The sequence below is a fragment of the Salmo trutta genome, chromosome 13, assembly GCF_901001165.1.
Source record: "Salmo trutta chromosome 13, fSalTru1.1, whole genome shotgun sequence".
Lineage (NCBI taxonomy): Eukaryota > Metazoa > Chordata > Actinopteri > Salmoniformes > Salmonidae > Salmo > Salmo trutta.
The window spans coordinates 27345435-27369644 of record NC_042969.1 but is presented as its reverse complement, the minus strand read 5'-3'; the positions used below and the strand labels follow the sequence as shown (position 1 = coordinate 27369644).

At 45.3% G+C, this 24210-nt stretch overlaps 1 protein-coding gene across 2 annotated transcripts in view; it reads right to left on the bottom strand.

The window, feature by feature from the left end:
• The window catches only part of LOC115205563 (PH and SEC7 domain-containing protein 2-like), a 52265-nt gene extending 28645 nt beyond the window's left edge, over window positions 1-23620 (bottom strand). The window contains exons 1-3 of one of the 2 annotated variants that reach the window (XR_003880638.1): window positions 23311-23620; window positions 10633-11332; window positions 9692-10471 (exon numbers count right to left, since the gene is read on the bottom strand). Coding sequence is in view for 1 of the 2 variants with exons in the window: in XM_029771689.1 (XP_029627549.1) it covers window positions 9692-10471; window positions 10633-11249 (1397 nt within the window). In the remaining variant the exon portion in view is untranslated. The remainder of the gene's footprint in view (window positions 1-9691; window positions 10472-10632; window positions 11333-23310) is intronic. The other variant, XM_029771689.1, reaches the window with a different exon arrangement.
• Window positions 23621-24210: the final 590 nt, after the last annotated feature.

Genomic DNA, 24210 nt, shown 5'->3' with positions numbered 1-24210 from the left:
TATATTGGTTCCTGACTTCCCTGAAAAGTTGCATATTGCGGGGGCTATTCAATGCTAATGCAGAATGCCACAGGATGCTTTTGTGCTGGTCAAGGGCAGTCAAGTTTGGGGTGAACCAAGGGCTATATCTGTTCTTAGTTCTACATTTTTTGAATGAGGCATGCTTGTTTAAGATGGAGAGGAAAGCACTTTTGAAGCGCAACCAGGCATCTTCTACTGATGGAATGAGGTCAATATCCTTCCAGGATACCCGGGCCAGGTCGATTAGAAAGGCCTGCTTGCTGAAGTGTTTTAGGGTGTGTTGGACAGTGACGAGGGGTGGTCGTTTGACCGTGGACCCAGTACGCACGCAGGCAATGAGGCAGTGATCGCTGAGATCCTGGTTTTAGGATTTAGGGTTGTACCTGGTAGGTTCCTTGATGATTTGTGTGAGATTGAGGGCATCTAGCTTAGATTGAAGGACGGCCGGGGTGTTAAGCATGTTCCAGTTTAGGTCACCTAACAGTACAAACTCTGAAGATAGATGGGGGGTGATCAATTTCCATATGGTGTCCAGGGCACAACTGGGGGCCGAGGGAGGTCTATAAGAAGTGGCAATGGTGAGAGACTTGTTTCTGGAAAGGTGGATTTTTAAAAGTAGAAGCTCGAATTGTTTGGGCACAGACCTGGATAGTATGACAGAACTCTGCAGGCTATCTCTGCAGTAGATTGCAACTCCGCCCCCTTTGGCAGTTCTATCTTGTTGGAAAATGTTATATTTAGGGATGGAAATTTCAGGATTTTTGGTGGCCTTCCTAAGCCAGGATTCAGACACGGCTAGGACATCCGGGTTGGTGGAGTGTGCTAATGAGAGCGCCTGGGGAATTGGAGTGATGCTGGGGGCTGCAGGGCCTGGGTTAACCTCTACATCACCAGAGGAACAAAGGAGGAGTAGGATAAGAGTACGGCTAAAGACTAAAAGAACTGGTCGTCTAGTGCGTTCGGAACAGAGAGTAAAAGGAGCAGGTTTCTGGGCGCGGAAGAATAGATTCAAGGCATAATGTACAGACAAGGTTATGTTAGGATGTGAGTACAGTGGAGGTAAGCCTAGGCATTGAGTGACGATGAGAGAGGTTTTGTCTCTAGAGGCACCATTTAAGCCAGGTGCAGTCACCGCATGTGTGGGGGGTGGAGCATAAGGGCTAGCTAAGGCATATTGAGCAGGGCTGGAGGCTCTACACTGAAATAAGACAAAAATTACTAACCAAAACAGTAATAGACAAGGCATATTGACATTAGGGAGAGGCATGTTTAGCCGAGTGATCATAGGGTCCAGTGAGTAGCTAGGCAAGCTGGAGGTACGGCGATTCAGACAGCTAGCAGGCCGGGGCTAGCAGAAGGGCCTCAGGAGGACGTCGCAACGGGAGAGTCTGTTGAAACACCCTCGGACGGTTACATCGGCAGACCAGTCGTGATGGATCGGCGGCAGCAAAGGGCGCAGGCCAATTGGCAGAAGAGGTATTGAAGCCCAGGAATTATCTGATGGAATTCTTCAGCTAGCCAGGAGAAGGGTCTAGCTCGAGGCTATCTCCAGGCTAACTGTTGCTTGCTTCGGGACAGAAACACCCTCAGAAGGTTACGTCGGTAGACCAGTTGTGATGGATCGGCGGTGCTCCGTGTCCGCAGTAAAGGGTCCAGGCCAATTGGCAAAAGAGGTAATTGAAGCCCAGGGATTGCTTGATGGAATCTCTTCGGCTAGCCAGGAGATGGGCCAAGTTCGAGGTTAGCTCCAGGCTATCTGGTGCTTGCTTTGGGACAGAGACGTTAGACAGGAATAGCCACTCGGATAGCAGCTAGCTAGCTGCGATGATCCGGAGTAAAGGGTTCAGAGCTTGCGGTAGGAATCCGGAGATGTGGTAGAGAAAAGCAGTCCAGTATGCTCTGGGTGGATATCGCGCTGTGCAGGCTGGCAGGAGTTGCCCGGGCTGAGGCTGGCAGTCCACGTTAACGGTGATGACCGCTAGCAGTGACTAACTGACTACTAGCTAGTTAGCTGGCTAGCTTCTGAAGGGGGTTCCAGTTCAAAAGTGTAAAAATAGCAGATCCATACCACATTGGGTGAGGCGGGATGCAGGAGAGTATGTTCAGTCCATAGATGGAACATGAGCTAAAAAAATAATACAAATATATACTAAGAAAAACGATATATACAAGGGACGGGACAAGACAATCAAAGCAGACATCCCCACTGCTACGCCATCTTGGATCAGAAGAGGTTAAGAAGCATCTCACTGGGCAATTTTTTTTTTTTTGTGCATTAGCGAGCTGCATTTTACATTGAAATCAAATCAAATTTCATTGGTCGCATACACATATTTAGCAGGTGTAATGAAATGCTTGTATTCCTAGCTCCAACAGTGCAGTAATATCTAACAATACACAGCAATACACACAAATCAGTATAAATATACATATACCTGTCCATAATGTCTATACATCCCATTATGGACAGTATGTGGATAGAATATATAGCATATCTGAAGAATACGTAGGCTAGAATAGTATATGTACAGCAATCCAGCGTCTTCGTCCTCGGTTCTTTCTCCCTCTCCGGTGGCTTCTACCTCGGGTTCAGATCTTCAGATCTTCACCAGACCGTGAGGCTGCCTGAGAGACCAGCCCATTCAACATCACCAGCTGTCATCATAGGCAACTCTATGGTGAGAAACATCTCGGTCCCCAAGGCAAAAACCCTGTGCTACCCAGGAGCAAGAGTACAGGACATAACAAGGCTGCTTCTGACTGTTCTACCACAGATGCCGGGAGCTGACACTGTCGTAGTCCATGTGGGGTCAAACGACATCAGGAGAGCTAGCTCGGAACATTTGAAAATTGATTTTAAAGAACTGATTTTAGCATTAAAAGACTCCAAAAAAACAGCCAATAATTTCAGGTCCAGTACCATCGTTGGGCCACGGGTATGAAAGATTCAGCAGACTGCTGGCATTACACATTTGGCTAAAAGACTACTGTAGCTCGGCTGTAGTCATTTTTATTGATAACTTTGACACCTTCTGGAAACAGAAGGTACTCTACAGGAATGACGGAGTCCATCCAAATCATCTTGGCTCCTGGACTCTGTCCACGCATTTCAAGGCTGTGTTGAAACAATGACTGGTAAATGATCCAAAACCAGCTCAGTTAATCCCTACCATTGTGACAATGAGTCGTCATAATGCTGCATCAAATGTACATGATGTTAGGGGCATTGGCAAACACAATGTAAGTAATTTAATTTATGTACCCCTAAGTGCACCGAATACATCTGTTTATCCTACAGCTGTTGTAAGCAGTAATCATGAGCCTATAAACCAGAGTTACACTGTTAACACTGAGGCGGTGTGCAATAGTAGGAAGACAACTTTATGCAGCTCACCTCTCAGCTCCAATGTAAATAACATGAGTAAGTCTACCTCTGATAAGCTTCCCAGTAAAGTATTAAAACCAATCAAGCAACCCATAAAAGTGCTAAGAATAGCCCATATTAACATATGTAGCCTAAGAAACAAGGTCCATGAAGTCAATAACTTGCTTGTAACAGATGACATTCATATTCTATCTCTGAAACTCACTTAGATAATACCTTTGATGATACAGTGGTAGTAATACATGGTTATAACATCTACCGAAAAGACAGAAATGCCAACGGAGGCGGTGTTGTGGTCTATATTCAGAACCACATTCCTGTAAAGCTTAGAGACGATCTAATGTTAAATACTGTTGAAGTAATATGGCTACAGGTTCATCTGCCTCACTTAAAGCCCATTCTTCTGTGAAGCTGCTATAGACCACCAAGTGCTAAAATTTGCTATGACAGGCTCATTGTCCACCCTCCCTTCCAAATGCCTGGAAGGGATGAGAGAGCCAAGCCTATGGGTTTATATCTTCAACCCCGCAGCACACACAAACTGATTAATGGGCTAATGAATGTATATTTTTTGTATCTTGCTTTGTTTGTTCTTTTCCATAGTAGTTCTATCTCTGATAAGCTACCCAGGAAAGGGCTGAAAATAACCCATATTAATATATGTAGCCTTAGAAATAATGTTCATGAAATCAATAACTTGCTATCATCAGATAACATTAATATATTAGCCATTTCTGAGATTCACTTAGATAATTAATTTGATGATACAGCAGTAGCAATACAAGGATATAACATCTATAGAAGAGACAGAAATGCTTATGGGGCTCCCGAGTGGCCCAGCGTCGTCCAAGTTAGGGTTTGGCCGGGGTAGGCCATCATTGTAAATAAGAATTTGTTCTTAATTGACTTGCCTAGTTAAATAAAGGTAAAATAAAACTACACAAATTATGGGGGAGGTGTTGCTGTATATATTCAGAGCCATATACCTGTAATGCTTAGAAGATCTCATGTCAAGTGTTACTGAAGTGTTGTGGTTGCAGGTTCACCTGGCACATTTTAATAGGTCACCAAGTGCTAATAGTCAGTATCTAAATAATATGTGTGAAATGCTTGATAGTGTATGTGATGTAAACAAAGAGGTCTACTTTTTTGGGGACCTGAATATTGACTGGTTTTCATCTAGCTGTCCGCTCAAGAGGAAGCTTTTTACTGTAACCAGTGCCTGTAATCTGGTTCAGGTTATTAATCAACCTACCAGGGTGTTTACAAACACTACAGGAACAAGATCATCCACATGTATTGATAACATTTTTACTAATACTGTAGAACGTTGTTCTAAAGCTCTATCCATACCCATTGGATAAAGTGATCACAGTACTGTATAGTGGCTATATCCAGGAAAGCCAAAGTTCCAAAAGCTGGGCCTAAAATAGTGTATAAGAGATCATACAAAATATTTTGCTGTGACTCTTATGTGAATGATGTAAAAAGTATTTGTTGGTCTGATGTGATTAATAAGGAGCATCCAGACGGTGCACTTCACTAATTTGAAGTCACTGAAACCCTTAACAAAGAGTTGCAGTCTGTTTAGGAATGGGTGACCAGTAATAAACTGATCCTGAACATCTCTAAAACTAAGAGCATTGTATTTGGTACAAATCATTCCCTACGATCTAGACCTCAGCTGAATCTGGTAATGAATGGTGTGGCTGCTGAACAAGTTGAGGAGACTAAATTACATGGTGTTACCTTAGATTGTAAACTGTCATGGTCAAAACATATATTCAGCGGTTGTAAAGATGGGGAGAGGTCTGTCCATAATAAATAGATGCTCTGCTTTTTTGACACCACAAAGCAAGTCCTGCAGGCTCTAGTTTGATCTTATCTTGATTATTGTCCAGTCATATGGTCAAGTACTGCAAAGAAAGACCTAGTTAAGCTGCAGCTGGCCCAGAACAGAGCGGCAGGTCTTGCTCTTCATTGTAATCAGAGGGATAATATGAATACCATTGTAAGCCAGTCTCTCTTGGCTAAGAGTTGAGGAAAGACTGACTGCGTCACTTCTTGTTTTTAAAAGAAACATTAATGTGTTGGAAATTCCAAATTGTTTGCATAGTCAACTTACACACATTTACCCCACCAGACATGCCACCAGGGGTCTTTTCACAGTCCCCAGGTCCAGAACAAATTCAAGCAAACATACAGTATTATACAGAGCCATGAGTGCATGGAACTCCAAAAAACAAATACAAAATACAAAAAACACCTCACAGCACAATGCCTCTCCCCCATTTGACCTCCTTGTGTGTATGCACTGTACTGTATGTGTAACTGATAGAAGCAGACACACACACACACTACATGTGAATGTTTTTAAATGTATGTAAATTGTAAAGTCTTTTGTCTGTAATGTATTTTTCGTTGTGTGTCGGACCCCAGTAAGACTAGCTGTTGACATTGGCGTCGGCTAATGTGGATCCTAATAAATTAAATCAAAATGGCCCACTGTTTTTGTAATTTTGACAATAACTAGACTAAATCATTATTCAAATGACAAAAATGTGACAATGATATCTTAGTCAAAATGACTAAGACTAGACTAAATCTAAAAAAGGTGTGTGTGTATGTGTGTGCGTGTGTGTGTTCATGGCGTATTGCTGCTGGAACATGAGTGGATTATCTAAAGAGAATTTCAGCAGCAGAGAGAAGAACTCTCCCAAGAGCTTTATTACTTTAGAGTGACACCCACAAGGACAGGGCCTGTCTCTCTGGTGTGTGTGTGTGTGTGTGTGTGTGTGTGTGTGTGTGTGTGTGTGTGTGTGTGTGTGTGTGTGTGTGTGTGTGTGTGTGTGTGTGTGTGTGTGTGTGTGTGTGTGTGTGTGTTTGCATCCTTGCATCTCTCTGTGTGTCAGTGCAGCACATTACATGAAGCAGAGTAATCTTCAATGAGGAGCAGCTCCTCTGATATAGAGGTTGTGACTTTCATCTTGTCTGTTTACAGCCTCACATCTCTGTATCCTGCTCACAGGGGAGAGAGGCCCGGGCTGTCCCAAATGGTACACTATTCCCTTTATAGTGCACTACTTTTGACTAGGGCCCATAGGACTGTGGTCAAAAGCAGTCCACTATAAAGGGAATAGGGTGCCATTTGGGACGCATTCCCAGTCTTACAGCATGATCAATGGGCACAATACCGTCTCCAACTCCATCACCTGCCTAGCATCTCTCTCTGACAGAAACATCATTCAGCCAGCAATGATCTGGATAGCTACCGTAAAGCTATTCAGAAACAGATCTAGCTAGGTAGCACCAGCTGGCTTTCTAAGCTGTAATACTAGGACCACATGTGTGTCCTCATGTTCATATTGAGAGTGGCTGGGGATTTCAGGTCGCTGGTCTTCTATTCATGTGGCTTTAGTACAGCCATATAGCTATATGGATTATAGCTAAGCTTCAACTATACTGGCCCACTGCTGTAGAGAGAGAACCAGAACCAATTCAATGTTCTCATGGAGATTGACTGATAGGCTGTCTGTAACAAGGAACCAGACCCACTGACTGAGTAGCTTACTAACTGACTGACTGACTGACTGAGTAGCTTACTAAATGACTGACTGGCTGACCAAGTAGCTTACTAACTGACTGACTGAGTGATATACTGATTGACTAGCTGACTGACTGAGTGGTTTACTGACTGACTAGCTGACTGACTGAGTGGTTTACTGACTGTGTGGCTGACTGACTGACTGGCCGACTGGATAACTGATTTACTGATTGGGTGGCTGACTGACTGACTGGCTGACTGGATAACTGATTGACTGATTGGGTGGCTGACTGGGTGGCTGACTGACTGGGTAGCTGACTGATGAACTGTCTGGCTGACTGACTGACTAACTGGCTGACTGGTTGGTTGACTGACTGACTGGCTGACTGGGCGGCTGACTGACTGACTGACAAACTGGCTGGCTGACTGACTGACTAACTGGCTGACTGGTTGGCTGACTGACTGACTGGCTGACTGACTGAGTGGCTGACTGACTGACTGGTTGACTGACTGTGTGGCTGACTGACTGACTGACTAACTGGTTGGCTGACTGACTGACTGGCTGACTGACTGAGTGGCTGGCTGACTGACTGACTGGCCGACTGACTGGGTCGATGAGTGCTCTTCCTCTCTTCCTTTTTGCGACTGCTGGTTCCTGCTGAGATACAGACTAGTTACCCACAATATTCTCAGCAAAGATGTTAGCATTGTGGCTACCAGCTGGATTTGGGAGAGGTGGGAAACAGAGAGGGAGGGAAGGAAGGGCAGAAGTTAAGGATAAAAGGAGGAGTAGAGAAAATTAGGGGGAGAGGGAGGGAAGGGAAGGGGAGAAGAGGAGAAGGAGGGGTAGAGACAAGAGAGAGAAGATGCGATGGGACATGGGAGGGAGAAAGAGAGAGGGAGCACCAGAGTAAAGATCTGACAGTAAAAGAGAACAGACGTTGTGCATCATCCTCTGTTTGACAGAACGATGCAAACAAAAAGATCATTCCTGGTACTCTACCCATCCTCAAAGAGAGCTGCATGAGCACAGAGAGAGACTCCAAATATGATAAGAACTTCATCTATGAAGCATTTTTTTTCATGCATTACGCTCAAATTGACTTCCCTACACCTGTATCCACTCCAGATTGAAAAGTGGCTGGTAAGCCTGGCATGATCTAGAAGCATGTGTTCTCCCCTCTCCCCCGCTGGGCAGAGGAAGGCCAAAGACGATGATGTCACTGCCAAAACAATGTCTCATTCAGCCAGGGGCTGACGGGCAGGAAGCAGGCTCTCGCTTAAACGATAACATCTGCAGAAATACAGAGAGCGAGAGAGAGAGAGCTGCTATCTATCAGAACTATTAGAAATGTACTGAGCATGTATAAGTCCCTAGTGCAGAGAAGAGCTAATGTATTTTGGAGTTGGAACACATGCCAGCTTCACTCATTCTGGAATCCATCCTGGAATTCAGAATGATCTCTAATGCCATCAGTTCTAGAATTCACCACACAGCCTTTAGAATTCTGTGTGTCACACATTCTAAAAGGAGGCACTTAGCTCCATGATATCCTGCACTGATTCAGAAGTGGAACACCAAGTGATCAGCAGAACATTATCCCAGCAGTGATCTCTGACAATCTGATAGGATTTGAAACATTAGACCATGGACTGTGGTCCTGTTGGGATAGTAGAATGGCTCCTGACCTGTGGCCAGGTCGCATGCTCCCATGTGTTTCACATTACCACTCTACATGGGAGAACATAGCTATGTGATAATGGACCTGGTTGACATTTTTTGGCATGAACTCAGACACAGGTATTGTATATAATGTATATAAACTAGATGCTAGCATGCTTTCTCTAGGACATGGGTGGGCAACTCCTCCAGGGCCTGACTGGTGACACACTTTTTCTCCATCCCTAGCAAACACAGCTGATTAATCAAATTGCATTCTAAACTGAAGAAAGTCAGGTGTGTTAGCTGGGGCTGGGGCACCAATCAGGCCCTGGAGGACTGGAATTACCCAGCCTGCTCTAGGAATTGATTCCATTCAGGATTCTGTGTAGGTTGAATGTGGTGGTCATAATCTCAGCTCCATGGCATAGACCCCCATCTCCTGCAGCCTTGGACCTGTAGCACAAGCCCAGCCAGACCAACCAGACCAGACCCCCCTGCTAATGAACCTCAGCCGGCCTGGCCATCTCACTCATGCCCCCTGCTGGATGTGAGCTTCACTAGACATGCTTTAGTAGTGGATAGGCCAGAGACTTATCTTGAATTATATCTGAGTACTGCACTTTGATTCACCTAAATCAACCCAGCTTAAATTGATAGCCAACCAGCCACAACATGTGACAACCTACTACTGACCCACTCAACATATCCCTAACCCTAGTCATAACCCTAACTGTAACCCTAAACCTAACCCTAGTCATAACCCTAACTGTAACCCTAAACATAACCCTAGTCATAACCCTAACTGTAACCCTAAACCTAACCCTAGTCATAACCCTAACTGTAACCCTAAACATAACCCTAGTCATAACCCTAACTGTAACCCTAAACCTAACCCTAGTCATAACCCTAACTGTAACCCTAAACCTAACCCTAGTCATAACCCTAACTGTAACCCTAAACATAACCCTAGCTTCAAGTCCACACCCCGGCTCAACTCTAACCGTAGCTATTAATCTAACTCTAACTCACTCAACCCACCATAATTCCCCACCCCTTTGCCCCTGCCTTGCCATCTTACCTCATAGAGTTGGGTATGGCTCCAGAACCCTCCGCTCCCCCCTGGGTGTTCATGTGAAACCCATTTGGGATGGCCCATCGGCCAGGCTGGCTCAGGACAAACTCCGACCTGGTCCCGGTGATGGTGGTCCGCAGTGGGCTTCCTCCAGATCCAAGTCCACGGCCTGCAGCACTCTCCCCAGCCTCAGGCTCTCCTTGCTGGGCCTCGGGTCCAGCCTCGCTTCCCTCCTGCTCCATGACAGTGGCTAGTTCCAGCTCCAGAGGCTCAGGGCTCTGGAGAAAGGACCTCTGCTGGATGAGGGGGGTGAGCGGAGCCTCGAAGCTGACACAGCTGTCTGTCTCGTCTGTGAGTGACAGGACATCCAGGGAGTCTAGACTACTGTAGCACGTCCCCCCACGAAGAAGCGCAGACTCAACAATACGCTCAAACGTCGAGCTGAAGCCGTCCTTGTTGTCCATCCCGCTCTTCTCCCTCTCTCCCTCCCCGTCTTCCTCATCTTCCTCTTCCTCCCCCTCTATGGCGACAACATGCTCCACGATGCGTTCAAACACAGAGCTGAAACTGTCCTGGTTCTCCCTTCCCTCCCCTTCCTCCTCCTCCTCTTCCTCCACCTCTGTGTCCGCCAGCTCTACGGAACACTCGAAGGTGGAGCTGAACGTGTCCAGGTGTTCATGGATGACCTCCACTAAGCCGCCTCCTTCTCTTTCATCTTCATCATCTTCATCATCCTCCTCTTCATGCCCTTTGATTCCATTCTCAGGTCCTATCCCATTGTCCAGCCTGTATGGAAACATAGAGTATCATCGGAATAAAACGTTTAATTAAATAGCTACACACTCATCTCTGTTGAAGTCTGTTGAAGGATGTTCTATAAATGATCCCACCTATACATTCACTCATGACCACACTAGTCAAGGACTGCTCATGTCTGTTGTACTGACCTGACTATGTCCAGAGACCGTGGTGGGTCTGGTAAGTCCTGGTCCTGGTCTTCTTCCTGATCCTCAGGTGGTGGTGGTGGAGGTAACTCCTCCTCACCCTCCTCCTCCTCCACTTCCTCCTCACAGCCAGGCTCGCAGGCTGGTTCTGACTCCTCTGTGGCCTCTGTGTTCATGTTATCCTCCTCCTTCTCCACCTCCTCCTCCCTTTCGTCCCTCTCCTCCTCTCTCTCTAGCTCTCCGTCTGGCTGACCATCCCCTGCATCTATCCTCTCATCCCCCACTCCATCTTCTTCATCACTTGTCTCTGCCATACTCTCTCTCTCTTCATGCACCTCTCCTTCTCCCTGCATCACTTGTTCCACTCCCTCACCTACCTCGTCAGCCTCTCCCTTTCCACTTTCCTCACCTTCTCTTTCTCTGTGTACTTCCCTTTGTACAATAACACTTTCCTCCCCTTCCTTCTCATTGGTCCCCTCTATCCCCTCCACCTCCAGACCTTGCCCCTCTAGCCCTTGGTTTGTGGCTGGCTTCTCTGCAGGGTAGGCTGGCGTTTCCCCTTGGCTGTCTGGGGATGTAGGGGGTTCAGTCTGGGGGTGTCCCTGCCCCTCCTGGGTCATGGTGCCTAGGTGTGTGGGGGAGTCCTCTGGAGCCGGGGCGGAGAGAGAGAGCTCTGGATCCAGGACTAGGGAGGACTGACCGTCTGGCGGAGAGAGAGAGAGAGAGAGAGGAGAGGCAGTAGGGGGGAGGAGAAGGGTTGCTGTCTGATACAGTCATTTCATTATTATTAGCCTTAATTGTAATACGGCGGTCACCTTGGAAAGGAACTCCCAGTATTTGTGCATGTGTGTGGGTGTGTGTATGTGTGTACGTGCTTGTCTCAATGTCTGTGTGTGTGTCTAGAATGATATCTCCTCTAAAGAACAGTTCAAAAGAAGGAGAAATGAGGGGCACAAGAAGGAGAGCGAGAGAGAAAACCAGCAAAGGAAGATCATTTTAAGGCCCCTTCAGATCCATGTCAAAAGGATACATCTGACAGTCCTCTTTTCTCCAGAGCAGCAGGCATTTAATCCACACAGCAGCTTCTCTACTCCTCCTCACATCTCACATCACATCTCACATCATTCATTCACTGCTTCATTTCTTCTCTTTTCACAGCAAGTGCCCTGCTCTGGGGTTCAGATGCTGAATGCCCACTGGGGATTTAAACCTGCAACCTTATGGACACCAGGCACCAGTTTCTATTGGAACATCAGCTGGAGATGGGCAGTGAGTCTCACTCTTCATTGGTCTAGGTTGTGTTTCATTAGGCTGGTAGTAGCACCAGCATAAGATAATGTGGCTAATGTATTATCGGACTGTAATAATGTGATTTTGGTATTTTATTTTATTTTAGCAGTCAGTGTTCCTGTTATTGTTTGGCTGTAATGTAATTGGGTACTGTACAGAGAACAAGGCTTTTGGAACAAAGAACTCTTCCTGAAATTATAGTCGTTTTTGGAGGAGCCGCCATTCCATCTTCCCATTAATTGTTTTCCCTACTTTTATGTAGCCACAATAATAAAAACAGAGTCTCTGCGCACTGACCTCGCATTGTCTGCTGATTCATCAGCATTAATAGACCGGCGGATAACCTACGGCCTTACATTAGTAGGTGTAAGCATATTTGAGGTACGTGTTGGAGTCGGTTATGATTTGCTTACAACTATGTCTCCAACCTCCCAACCCTATGGACCAGGCTGAACCTCCCAACCCTATGGACCAGGTTGAACCTCCCAACCCTATGGACCAGGTTGAGCCTCCCAACTCTATGGACCAGGTTGAACCTCCCAACCCTATGAACCAGGTTGAACCTCCCAACCCTATGGACCAGGTTGAACCTCCCAACCCTATGGACCAGGCTGAACCTCCCAACCCTATGGACCAGGCTGAACCTCCCAACCCTACGGACCAGGTTGAACCTCCCAACCCTACGGAACAGGTTGAACCTCTCAACCCTACGGACCAGGTTGAACCTCCCAACCCTATGGACCAGGTTGAGCCTCCCAACCCTATGGACCAGGCTGAACCTCCCAACCCTATGGACCAGGCTGAACCTCCCAACCCTATGGACCAGGTTGAGCCTCCCAACTCTATGGACCAGGTTGAACCTCCAAACCCTATGGACCAGGTTGGACCTCCAAACCCTATGGACCAGGTTGGACCTCCAAACCCTATGGACCAGGTTGAACCTCCCAACCCTATGGACCAGGCTGAACCTCCCAACCCTATGGACCAGGTTGAACCTCCCAACCCTATGGACCAGGCTGAACCTCCCAACCCTATGGACCAGGTTGAACCTCCCAACCCTATGGACCAGGCCGATCCTCCCAACCCTATGGACCAGGTTGAACCTCCCAACCCTATGGACCAGGTTGAGCCTCCAAACCCTATGGACCAGGTTGGACCTCCAAACCCTATGGACCAGGTTGAACCTCCCAACCCTATGGACCAGGTTGGACCTCCAAACCCTATGGACCAGATTGAACCTCCCAACCCTATGGACCAGGCTGAACCTCCCAACCCTATGGACCAGGTTGAACCTCCCAACCCTATGGACCAGGTTGAACCTCCCAACCCTATGGACCAGGTTGAACCTCCCAACCCTATGGACCAGGCTGAACCTCCCAACCCTATGGACCAGGCTGAACCTCCCAACCCTATGGACCAGGTTGAACCTCCCAACCCTATGGACCAGGCTGAACCTCCCAACCCTATGGACCAGGTTGAACCTCCCAACCCTATGGACCAGGCTGAACCTCCCAACCCTATGGACCAGGTTGAACCTCCCAACCCTATGGACCAGGTTGAACCTCCCAACCCTATGGACCAGGTTGAACCTCCCAACCCTATGGACCAGGTTGAACCTCCCAACCCTATGGACCAGGTTGAACCTCCCAACCCTATGGACCAGGTTGAACCTCCCAACCCTATGGACCAGGCTGAACCTCCCAACCCTACGGACCAGGTTGAACCTCCCAACCCTACGGACCAGGTTGAACCTCTCAACCCTATGGACCAGGCTGAACCTCCCAACCCTATGGACCAGGCTGAACCTCCCAACCCTATGGACCAAGCTGAACCTCCCAACCCTATGGACCAGGTTGAACCTCCCAACCCTATGGACCAGGCTGAACCTCCCAACCCTATGGACCAGGCTGAACCTCCCAACCCTATGGACCAGGCTGAACCTCCCAACCCTATGGACCAGGTTGAACCTCCCAACCCTATGGACCAGGTTGAGCCTCCCAACTCTATGGACCAGGTTGAACCTCCAAACCATATGGACCAGGTTGGACCTCCAAACCCTATGGACCAGGTTGGACCTCCCAACCCTATGGACCAGGCTGAACCTCCCAACCCTATGGACCAGGTTGAACCTCCCAACCCTATGGACCAGGCCGATCCTCCCAACCCTATGGACCAGGTTGAACCTCCCAACCCTATGGACCAGGTTGAGCCTCCAAACCCTATGGACCAGGTTGGACCTCCAAACCCTATGGACCAGGTTGAACCTCCCAACCCTATGGACCAGGCTGGACCTCCAAACCCTATGGACCAGGCTGAACCTCCCAACCCTATGGACCAGGCTGAACCTCCCAACCCTATGGACCAGGCTGAACCTCCCAACCCTATGGACCAGGTTGAACCTCCCAACCCTATGGACCAGGCTGAAGTAAAGAGCAGACTAAAACGAATGACATAACCACATGAAGCAGATACAACAAGTGACATGCCGAGTCAGACACATTTATATAGACAGTATTATCACACCCACATGCCTAGTCCCACATTACCACACTCCAACGCACACAACCAAAACACCCAAACACACGAATAGACAGCCAAATACAATCAAACACTTATATAATCAAACATCAAAGCTATGGATGTTCTGCCTCTATTTCTCACATGCACACACACCTGCGCTCTCGGTTAAGTTGTTGACAGTGTTGTTGGGTGTGACTCGCCTAAACAGGAGGACAGCTATGTAGAGCAGCAGTAAGAGCCCCACTGCTCAGGAGCTGGCAGATGTGTTCCTGTACCCGATGCCCATACCCCACCTCACATTGTTATGCACTGTGTGTGTGTGTGTGTGTGTGTGTGTGTGTGTGTGTGTGTGTGTGTGTGTGTGTGTGTGTGTGTGTGTGTGTGTGTGTGTGGTGTGTGTGTGTGGTGTGTGTGTGTGTGTGTGTGTGTGTGTGTGTGTGTGTGTGTGTGTGTGTGTGTGTGTGTGTGTGTGTGTGTGTGCTTTAGCTTGATTGGCAGATGCTGTGATAGTATTAAAGGGGAATTGATAAGGCCCAAGAGCCCACTGTTCTGCTGACCAAACCAGAATTCACTTACTTGCTCCAAAGACGCACATGCACGCATGTACACACACACACACACGCACACACACACATCATCTGCCAATCAAGTTGAAATACTTCCGACAAGAACCATAGTGTCTCTCTAAGACCTCTTTCTCTCATTCTCTCCGTCACACACACCCACATAGTGTACACACACACACACACACACACACACACACACACACACACACACACACACACACACACACACACACAGGTCTGGTTGGTTATATATTAATCAAGACAAGGCTCCATTACTCTGGGAGACAACAGTAATAAGCATGATTGGTCTGTTTGATGCAGCAGAGAGAATACTAAAGAAAACACCTTAGCAAAAATAATTACTACTGAGAACTACTACTGCAAATTACTACTGAGAACTACTACTGAGAACTACTACTGAGAATTACTACCGAGAACTACTACCGAGAACTACTACTGAGAACTACCACTGAGAACTACTACTGAGAACTACTACTGACAACTACCACTGAGAACTACCACTGAGAATTACTACTGAGAACTACCACTGAGAATTACTACTGAGAACTACTACTGACAACTACCACTGAGAACTACCACTGAGAATTACTACTGAGAATTACTACTGAGAACTACCACTGAGAATTACTACTGAGAACTACTACTGACAACTACCACTGAGAATTACTACAGAGAACTACTACTGAGAATTACTACAGAGAACTACTACTGAGACTTACAACTGATAACTACTACTGACAACTACGACTGAGAACTACTACTGAGAACTACTACTGAGAATTAATACTGAGAATTACTACTGAGAACTACTACTGAGAATTACTACTGAGAACTACCACTGAGAATGACAAGTTATTCAACAGGCAGCATGTTGTATCTACAGGCAGCATGTTGTATCTACAGGCAGCATGTTGAATCTACAAGCAGCATGTTATATCTACAGGCATCATGTTATATCTACAGGCAGCATGTTATATATACAGGCAGCATGTTGTATCTACAGGCAGCATGTTGTATCTACAGGCAGAACGTTGTAACTACAGGCATCATGTTATATATACAGGCAGCATGTTATATATACAGGCAGCATGTTATATATACAGGCAGAACATTGCATCAACGTGCAGCGTGTTTTATCTACAGGCAGCATGTTGTATTTACAGGTAGCATGTTATATATACAGGCAGCATGTTATATATACAGGCAGCATGTTATATATACAGGCAGAACATTGTATCTACAGGCATCATGTTATATATACAAGCATCATGTTATATATACAGGCAGCATGTTATATATACAGGCAGCATGTTATATATACAGGCAGAACATTGTATCTACAGGCATCATGTTATATCTACAGGCAGCATGTTGTATTTACAGGTAGCATGTTGTATCTACAGGCAGAACATTGTATCTACAGGCATCATGTTATATATACAGGCAGAACATTGCATCAACATGCAGCGTGTTTTATCTACAGGCAGCATGTTATATCTACAGGCATCATGTTATATCTACAGGCAGCATGTTATATCTACAGGCAGCATGTTAAAAATACAGGCAGCATGTTGTATGTACAAGGATCATGTTATATATTCAGGCAGCATGTTATATATAGAGCAAAATGTTATATATACAGAAGCATGATATATCAACAGGCACAATGTTATATACACAGTTAGCATGTTATATCTACAGGCAGCATGATATATCTAAAGGCATCATGTTGTATCTAAAGGCAGCATGTTGTATCTACAGGCATCATGTTGTATCTACAGGCAGCATGTTGTATCTACAGGCAGCATGTTGTATCTACAGGCAGCATGTTGTATCTACAGGCAGCATTTTGTATCTACAGGCAGCATGTTGTATCTACAGGCAGCATGTTGTATCTACAGGCAGCATTTTGTATCTACAGGCAGGATGTTTTATCTAGAGGCAGCATGTTGTATCTACAGGCAGCATGTTGTATCTACAGGCAGCATGTTGTATCTACAGGCAGCATTTTGTATCTACAGGCAGGATGTTTTATCTAGAGGCAGCATGTTGTATCTACAGGCAGCATTTTGTATTTTCAGGCAGCATGTTGTATCTACAGGCAGATAATTGTAGCAGCATGTGTTATCTATAGGCAGCATAGCGTATCTACAGGCAGCATGTAGTATCCACAGGCAGCATGTTGTATCTACAGGCAGCATCTTGTATCTACAGGCAGCATGTTGTATCATCAGGCAGAATGTTGTATCTACAGGCAGCATGTTGTATCTACAGGCAGCATGTTGTATCTACAGGCAGCATGTTGTATCTACAGGCAGCATGTTCTATCTACAGGCAGCATTTTGTATCTACAGGCAGCATGTTGTATCTACAGGCAGGATGTTGTATCTACAGGCAGCATGTTGTATCTACAGGCAGAATGTTATATATACCGGCAGAATGTTGTAGCAAAATGTTGAATCTTCAGGCAGCATGTTGTATCTACAGGCAGCATGTTAATACAACAGGCAGCATGTTATAACTACAGGCGTCATGCTATACCTACAGGCAACATGTTATATCTACAGGCAGCATGTTGTATATACAGGCAGCATGTTGTATAAACAGGGAGCATATTATACCTAAAGGCAGGATGTTGTATCTACAGGCAGCATGTTGTATCTACAGGAAGAAAGTTGTACCTACAGGCAGCATGTTGTATCTACAGGCAGCATGTTGTATCAACAGGCAGAATGTTCTTTATACAGCCAGAATGTTGTAGCAAAATGTTGGATCTACAGGCAGCATTTTGTATCTACAGGCAGCATGTTGTATCTACAGGCAGCATGTTGTATCATCAGGCAGCATGTTGTTTATACAGGCAGCATGTTGTATCGACAGGCAAAATGTTAATACTACAGGCAGAATGTTATAACTACAGGCAACATGTTATATCTACAGGCAGCATGTTGAATCTACAGGCAACATATTATATCTAAAGGCAGGATGTTGTATCTACAGGTAGAAGGTTGTAGCAGCATGTTGTATCTACAGGCAGCATGTTGTATCATCAGGCAGAATGTTGTTTATACAGGCAAAATGTTGAATCTACAGGCAAAATGTTGTATATACAGGCAGCATGTTGTATCGACAGGCAAAATGTTAATACTACAGGCAGCATGTTGTATCTACAGGCAACATAGTATATCTAAAGGCAGCATGTTGTATCTACAGGCAGCATGTTGTAGCTACAGGCAGCATGTTGTATATACAAGCTGTATGTTGTATATACAGGCAGCATGTTGTATCTACAGGTAGCATGTTGTATCTACAGGCAGCATGTTGTATCTACAGGCAATATGTTGTATCTACAGGCAGCATGTTGTATCGATAGCCAAAATGTTAATACTACAGGCAGCATGTTGTGTCTACAGGCAGCATGTTGTATCTACAGGCAGCATGTTGTAGCTACAGGCAGAATATTGTAGCAGCATGTTTTATCTACAGGCAGCATGTTGTATCTACAGGCAGCATGTTGTATCTACAGGCAGCATGTTGTGTCTACAGGCAGCATGTTGTATCTACAGGCATCATGTTGTATCTACAGGCAGCTTGTTGTATCTACAGGCAGCATGTTGTAGCAGCATGTTGTATCTACAGGGAGCATGTTGTATCTACAGGCAGCATTTTATATCTACAAGCAGCATGTTTTATCGACAGGCAGCATGTTGTATTTACAGGCAGCATGTTGTATATACAGGCAGCATTTTGTATCTACAGGCAGCATGTTATATATACAGGCAGAACGTTGTAACTACAGGCAGCATGTTATATATACAGGCAGCATGTTGTATCTACAGGCAGAACGTTGTAACTACAGGCAGCATGTTATATCTACAGGCAGCATGTTGTATCTACAGGCAGCATGTTGTATCTACAGGCAGCATGTTGTATCTACAGGCAGCATGTTGTATCTACAGGTAGCATGTTGTATCTACAGGCAGCATGTTGTATCTACAGGCAGCATGTTGTATCTACAGGCAGCATGTTGTATCTACAGGCAGCATGTTGTAGCTACAGGCAGAATATTGTAGCAGCATGTTTTATCTACAGGCAGCATGTTGTATCTACAGGCAGCATGTTGTGTCTACAGGCAGCATGTTGTATCTACAGGCATGATGTTGTAGATACAGGCAGCTTGTTGTATCTACAGGCAGCATGTTGTAGCAGCATGTTGTATCTACAGGCAGCATGTTGTATCTACAGGCAGCATTTTATATCTACAAGCAGCATGTTTTATCGACAGGCAGCATGTTGTATCTACAAGCAGCATTTTGTATCTACAGGCAGCATGTTTTATCGACAGGCAGCATGTCGTATTTACAGGCAGCATGTTGTATATACAGGCAGCATTTTGTATCTACAGGCAGCATGTTATATATACAGGCAGAACGTTGTAACTACAGGCAGCATGTTATATCTACAGGCAGCATGTTGTATCTACAGGCAGCGTGTTGTATCTACAGGCAGCATGTTATATATACAGGCAGAACGTTGTAACTACAGGCAGCATGTTATATCTACAGGCAGCATGTTGTATCTACAGGCAGCATGTTGTATCTACAGGCAGAGCTTTGTATGCACGCACTGTAGACATTATAGCCAGACATACAGTAGCCACACAAACACTCAAGCTCACACAGACACACACGCACACACATACACACACACACACACACACACACACACACACACACACACACACACACACACACACACACACACACACTTCAGTATACTGGCTACAGTTGCTGGCTCGGTGAGTGAGTCTTTCCCCAGCGCATGTCATTGTTCCTTAAGGCAGACGAATACAAATCACCCTACTAGCCACTCCATCCCAGTGAACCATGAAAATCTGCATCTCACCCTGATATGTCACTTCTATTGCATCAAGGTCAGACGTCGTGTTGCATTGTGTCATTATAGCTCTTTACAATGACTTCATCTAATTCATGCCATGGCATCAATCTTATTGTAACCCCGATTTTCTTTTTTTTTATTGGCTGATAATTCACTTTTTTCCTAGAAAATAAATGGAAAGGGGAGGATGAGACTGGCGAGAGGGAGAGTGAGAGAGAGAGGAGAGAGAGTGGGAGAGAGAGAGGAGAGAGAGAGTGGGAGAGAGAGTGGGAAAGCATGTTAGGCAGCGTCTTGTGTCTGGGGACTGGCTGGTGCAGGGGTGTCTGCACTGGCGTAGCACACACTCCTGCATCTCCCGCAAGGCGGGGGGGCCCACAAGCTTTTGGGGGCCCCCAACCCCACCCCAGAGGTCGGCCTCCCAGATATAACATGAACAGCTCATGAGCTATGAAATGTTTAGAATTACAGGAAATTACTTTTAAAACTGCAACATTTTCTCTCAGCCTCATGGCAAAATGTGTCGCAGCGAGTGGCGCAGTGGTCTAAGGCACTGCATCTCAGTGCTTGAGGCGTCACTACAGACACACTGGTTTGAATCCAGACTGCAACACAAGCGGCCGTGATTGGGAGTCCCATAGGGCAGCGCACAATTGGCCCAGCGTCGTCCAGGTTTGGCCGGTGTAGGCCGTTATTGTAAATAAGAATTTGTTCTTAACTGACTTGCCTGGTTAAATAAAATGTAAAACATTTGTAGAACAGCAGAAAATTTGCTCAGAGATTCTTGAAAGAAAACTTTATTTTTGTAGTTTCATTTATTTTATTTTGTTACGCTATTTTAGCTTAAAATGTACATTCAGGGCCTTCCGAGTGGCGCAGCGGTCTAAGGCACTGCATCGCAGTGAATGAGGCGTCACTACAGACCCGGGTTCGATCCCAGGCTGTGTCACAGCAGGTCCTGACTGGGAGACCCATGAGGCAGCACAAAATTGGCCCAGCGTTGTCCGGATTAGGGGAGGGTTTGGCTGGCATTTCCTTGTCCCATCGCGCTTTAGCGATTCCTTGTGGTGGGCTGGGCACCTGCAAGCTGACCTAGGTTGCCAGCTAGACGGTGTTTCCTCTGACACATTGATGCAGCTGGCTTACGGGTTAAGCGAGCAGTGTGTCAAGAAGAAGTGCGGCTTGACAGGGTCGTGTTTCAGAGGACGCATGGCTCTCAACCTTCACCTCTCCCAAGTCCGTAGGGGAGTTGCAGCAATGGAACTACACTGAAACTACCAATAGGAAATTGGGGAATAAAAGGGGTAAAAGAAAAAATATTAAAATACATTTAGATTTAGGGGAAGTTTATAAGGGAAAATATTTGTTTTGGGAATTTTCGAAAATGCTCTCAATATTATTCATTTCCATGTCGGCTCTATAACTGGAAATGTCCTTGTCCAGAGCAAAGGATTCCAATTTAAAACTTTTTTAAAGAAGTGTTTAAAATTCTAAAAAGGGACAATAATGGATACTAACTGAACAATTATCTTATGTAGTTCCTTGCAATTGCACTCTGTGACTTTAAAGAATATTTATCTCAAAACTGTGATTCCTAAAAGATAGGAATTTTGGTTCAAATATGTTACATTCAATTAGGTTTTAGAGTCGTAAAGCAACTGAGGAAAAACAAAATTGCTACTGTGTATACCACTTGAAAGAAGAAATTCAATTTTTGTCAACTCCTTAAGACATCAACTCCGCCAGAGTGCTGAAATATCTGATAGAATGGTTATGGTTATGTTTTTATTGGGGACTTTCAAATGAATAATTTTCCATATTTTACAAATATTTGATTTGAAATTGTAGTTTTAGAAGCAAAAATATGTCTGTTTTTGAGTGTCTGTTGTCAACTCTGTCAGCAGCTTGTCAACTCTGTCAATATTTTTTGGTCAATATTCCGAAAAAGTATTTTAATCACTATTCTACAACATATGCTTACACAATTGAAGTATTTGCTGTACTATACCTAAGGGATAATGTTTGCTTTTTAAATTTTATTTTATTTTCTAAATCTATAAAAGCATGCTAAAATGCTAACGAAATGTTTGGAGATTTGCATTACATATTTGAAAAATCTAATATTGGAATTGAACTATCAAGGCCTTTAAACACTTGTTGGACAATAATTGTAAAAATGAAATGCTTTTTTATGATTTTATGGTGTCTGATGAGTTGATATGAATTAAGTTAGTGGCATTTGTTCCTTTATATGGTTTGATAGCTGATACTTTGGTCTATCAAACTATATATTTCAAATGTTGTTAATATTAAGACAATTATTTGTGGGAAAAAATGTAGATTGTCCCATCTTTCAAGAATCCCTGAGCTCTAAAACAGCTATATTTTCTCTCAGCTTCATGGCAAAATGTGTAAAATAGCATGAGCTTAGCTATAATAGTCCCCCCCACCCCACCCCACCCCACCCGTCTAACAGCGCTACGCCACTGGGTGTCTGGATGTCTGACGCCTCGATTGAAGGGCTGAATTAATTTGCGAGAAGAGAAGCACTTACAGAGGGTTAACAATTGGGCTGTAAATCAAAACGTTATTTAGCCGTGTATTCAAATGAGCCCAGGTTTTCAGGACAGGAGACTTGACGTCCCAAGAAGCATTATTACAATGGATTTAGACTTGATGGATAAATACTATAATTAAGATAATAGCGGCTCGTGGCTCAGGGGTGAGAGGACTGTTATCAGACACCTGTTCCGAACAACCCATCTTTAGTAGGAGTGTGGGACCCACAGCACTGGGCAATCCTGTAGCCTACATCTATCTACATAAACAGAAACACAAGACAGGCTGCTCTGCACACACTCTCACTCTCATTGACACAGACAGAGCCCGCGCGCAGCCTAGATGCAGACATATTCTCCCAACCTCCTCGAGCAGTAACCATGACAACAGGATGGTTGGGAGACACTGCTCGCGTTAAATGAGACCGGTGCTTTTCTTTTTCGCTTTTCAAGATCGGCCCACCTTTCTCCCTCTGCTCAGTTGAGGGAAGAAAACCCCATAAACAAAACCCCGTGGCCCACACACTGCATATTAACTCAATAGACAGAGAGAGTCCGAGACCCCCACCGGTAGACTAAAACGACAGTAAGAAACATGCATCACCTTCCACTTTCCTCTATGCATTTTTGTCCTGGTACAAGGATAGGGATTTTGAAAAGAAAGCCTTTCAATTGTCCCATTTAATCTGATTCCAGATTATTAATCGGATGGCTATATAGGCTTTGGTTCTTTATCGAATTAAATCATTTGTGAACGCAAAATCTATCTACAGCCTAGCGATAATAACATTAAATTCACAACAATATCAGGCATCCACTATTGCACTCACCAACAAAATGCGTTGAATCAAAGGTAGCCTGAAAAGCCAGTTCTGCACTGCAGGTTTAGGTTGTATTCTCTCTCGGTCCATCCATCCACGCGGGGGAACATAGACCGTGGGTCTGTTTGGTCCTTCCCGACTGGTACCGTCTAATCTGCCCAGCAAGCGACTCCTCACAGCACGGACTCTGGCGGTACAGTAGGCAGTCTCGCCTCCACACACTGGCTCGGGCATGGGGGAGGTCCAGCCGGTGGGAAATGGGTAGACCGATTGCGCGTGAATGGGGGCGTCTGTGTAAACGAGCGGATGTGCAGTCGCGTCCCTCTCCTCCCCTGCTGCACGCGAGGAGCATCGATCTCCAGTCTCCAATCAGTGTTCTGAGGCGCGCTGGCAGAGTGGAACTATCTGTCTCGGGCCTGTGTTATGATTCCATTTACCACTAACTCAGGGTGGAGAGGAGGTTTGGCTTACATATAGCCACATAAATACACACTCTTTTTAGTCATTTGGCTATAGTTTACATGGCGCAAAGGGCCTTTATCCATGTCTCTTTATCCCACTGTCTTTATTCCAGTGTCAGCAGATCAACATAGACGACACATGCACTGTTAGGTTATGTAAAACAGGATACGTGGATATTTTGTATGGTTTCTGTAAAATATATATTTTGCAGGCAGTTGTTGTGTTACCAAAGGAAACAGGCTTGAAATGTCCCTTACAGAAATCAATGGATAGGGTTTATCTTTGAGTATAACAACAAGATATTTCTCTATCAAATACCATGTTACAGGAAGTATATTTTATTGCAAAAGTACTACCAGTATCCCCCATTGACCTAACTGCAGCATACATTGATGGGACTGCTTGTTCTCAGATGGATGTGTTAGGTAATACCTGTGACAGACAGAA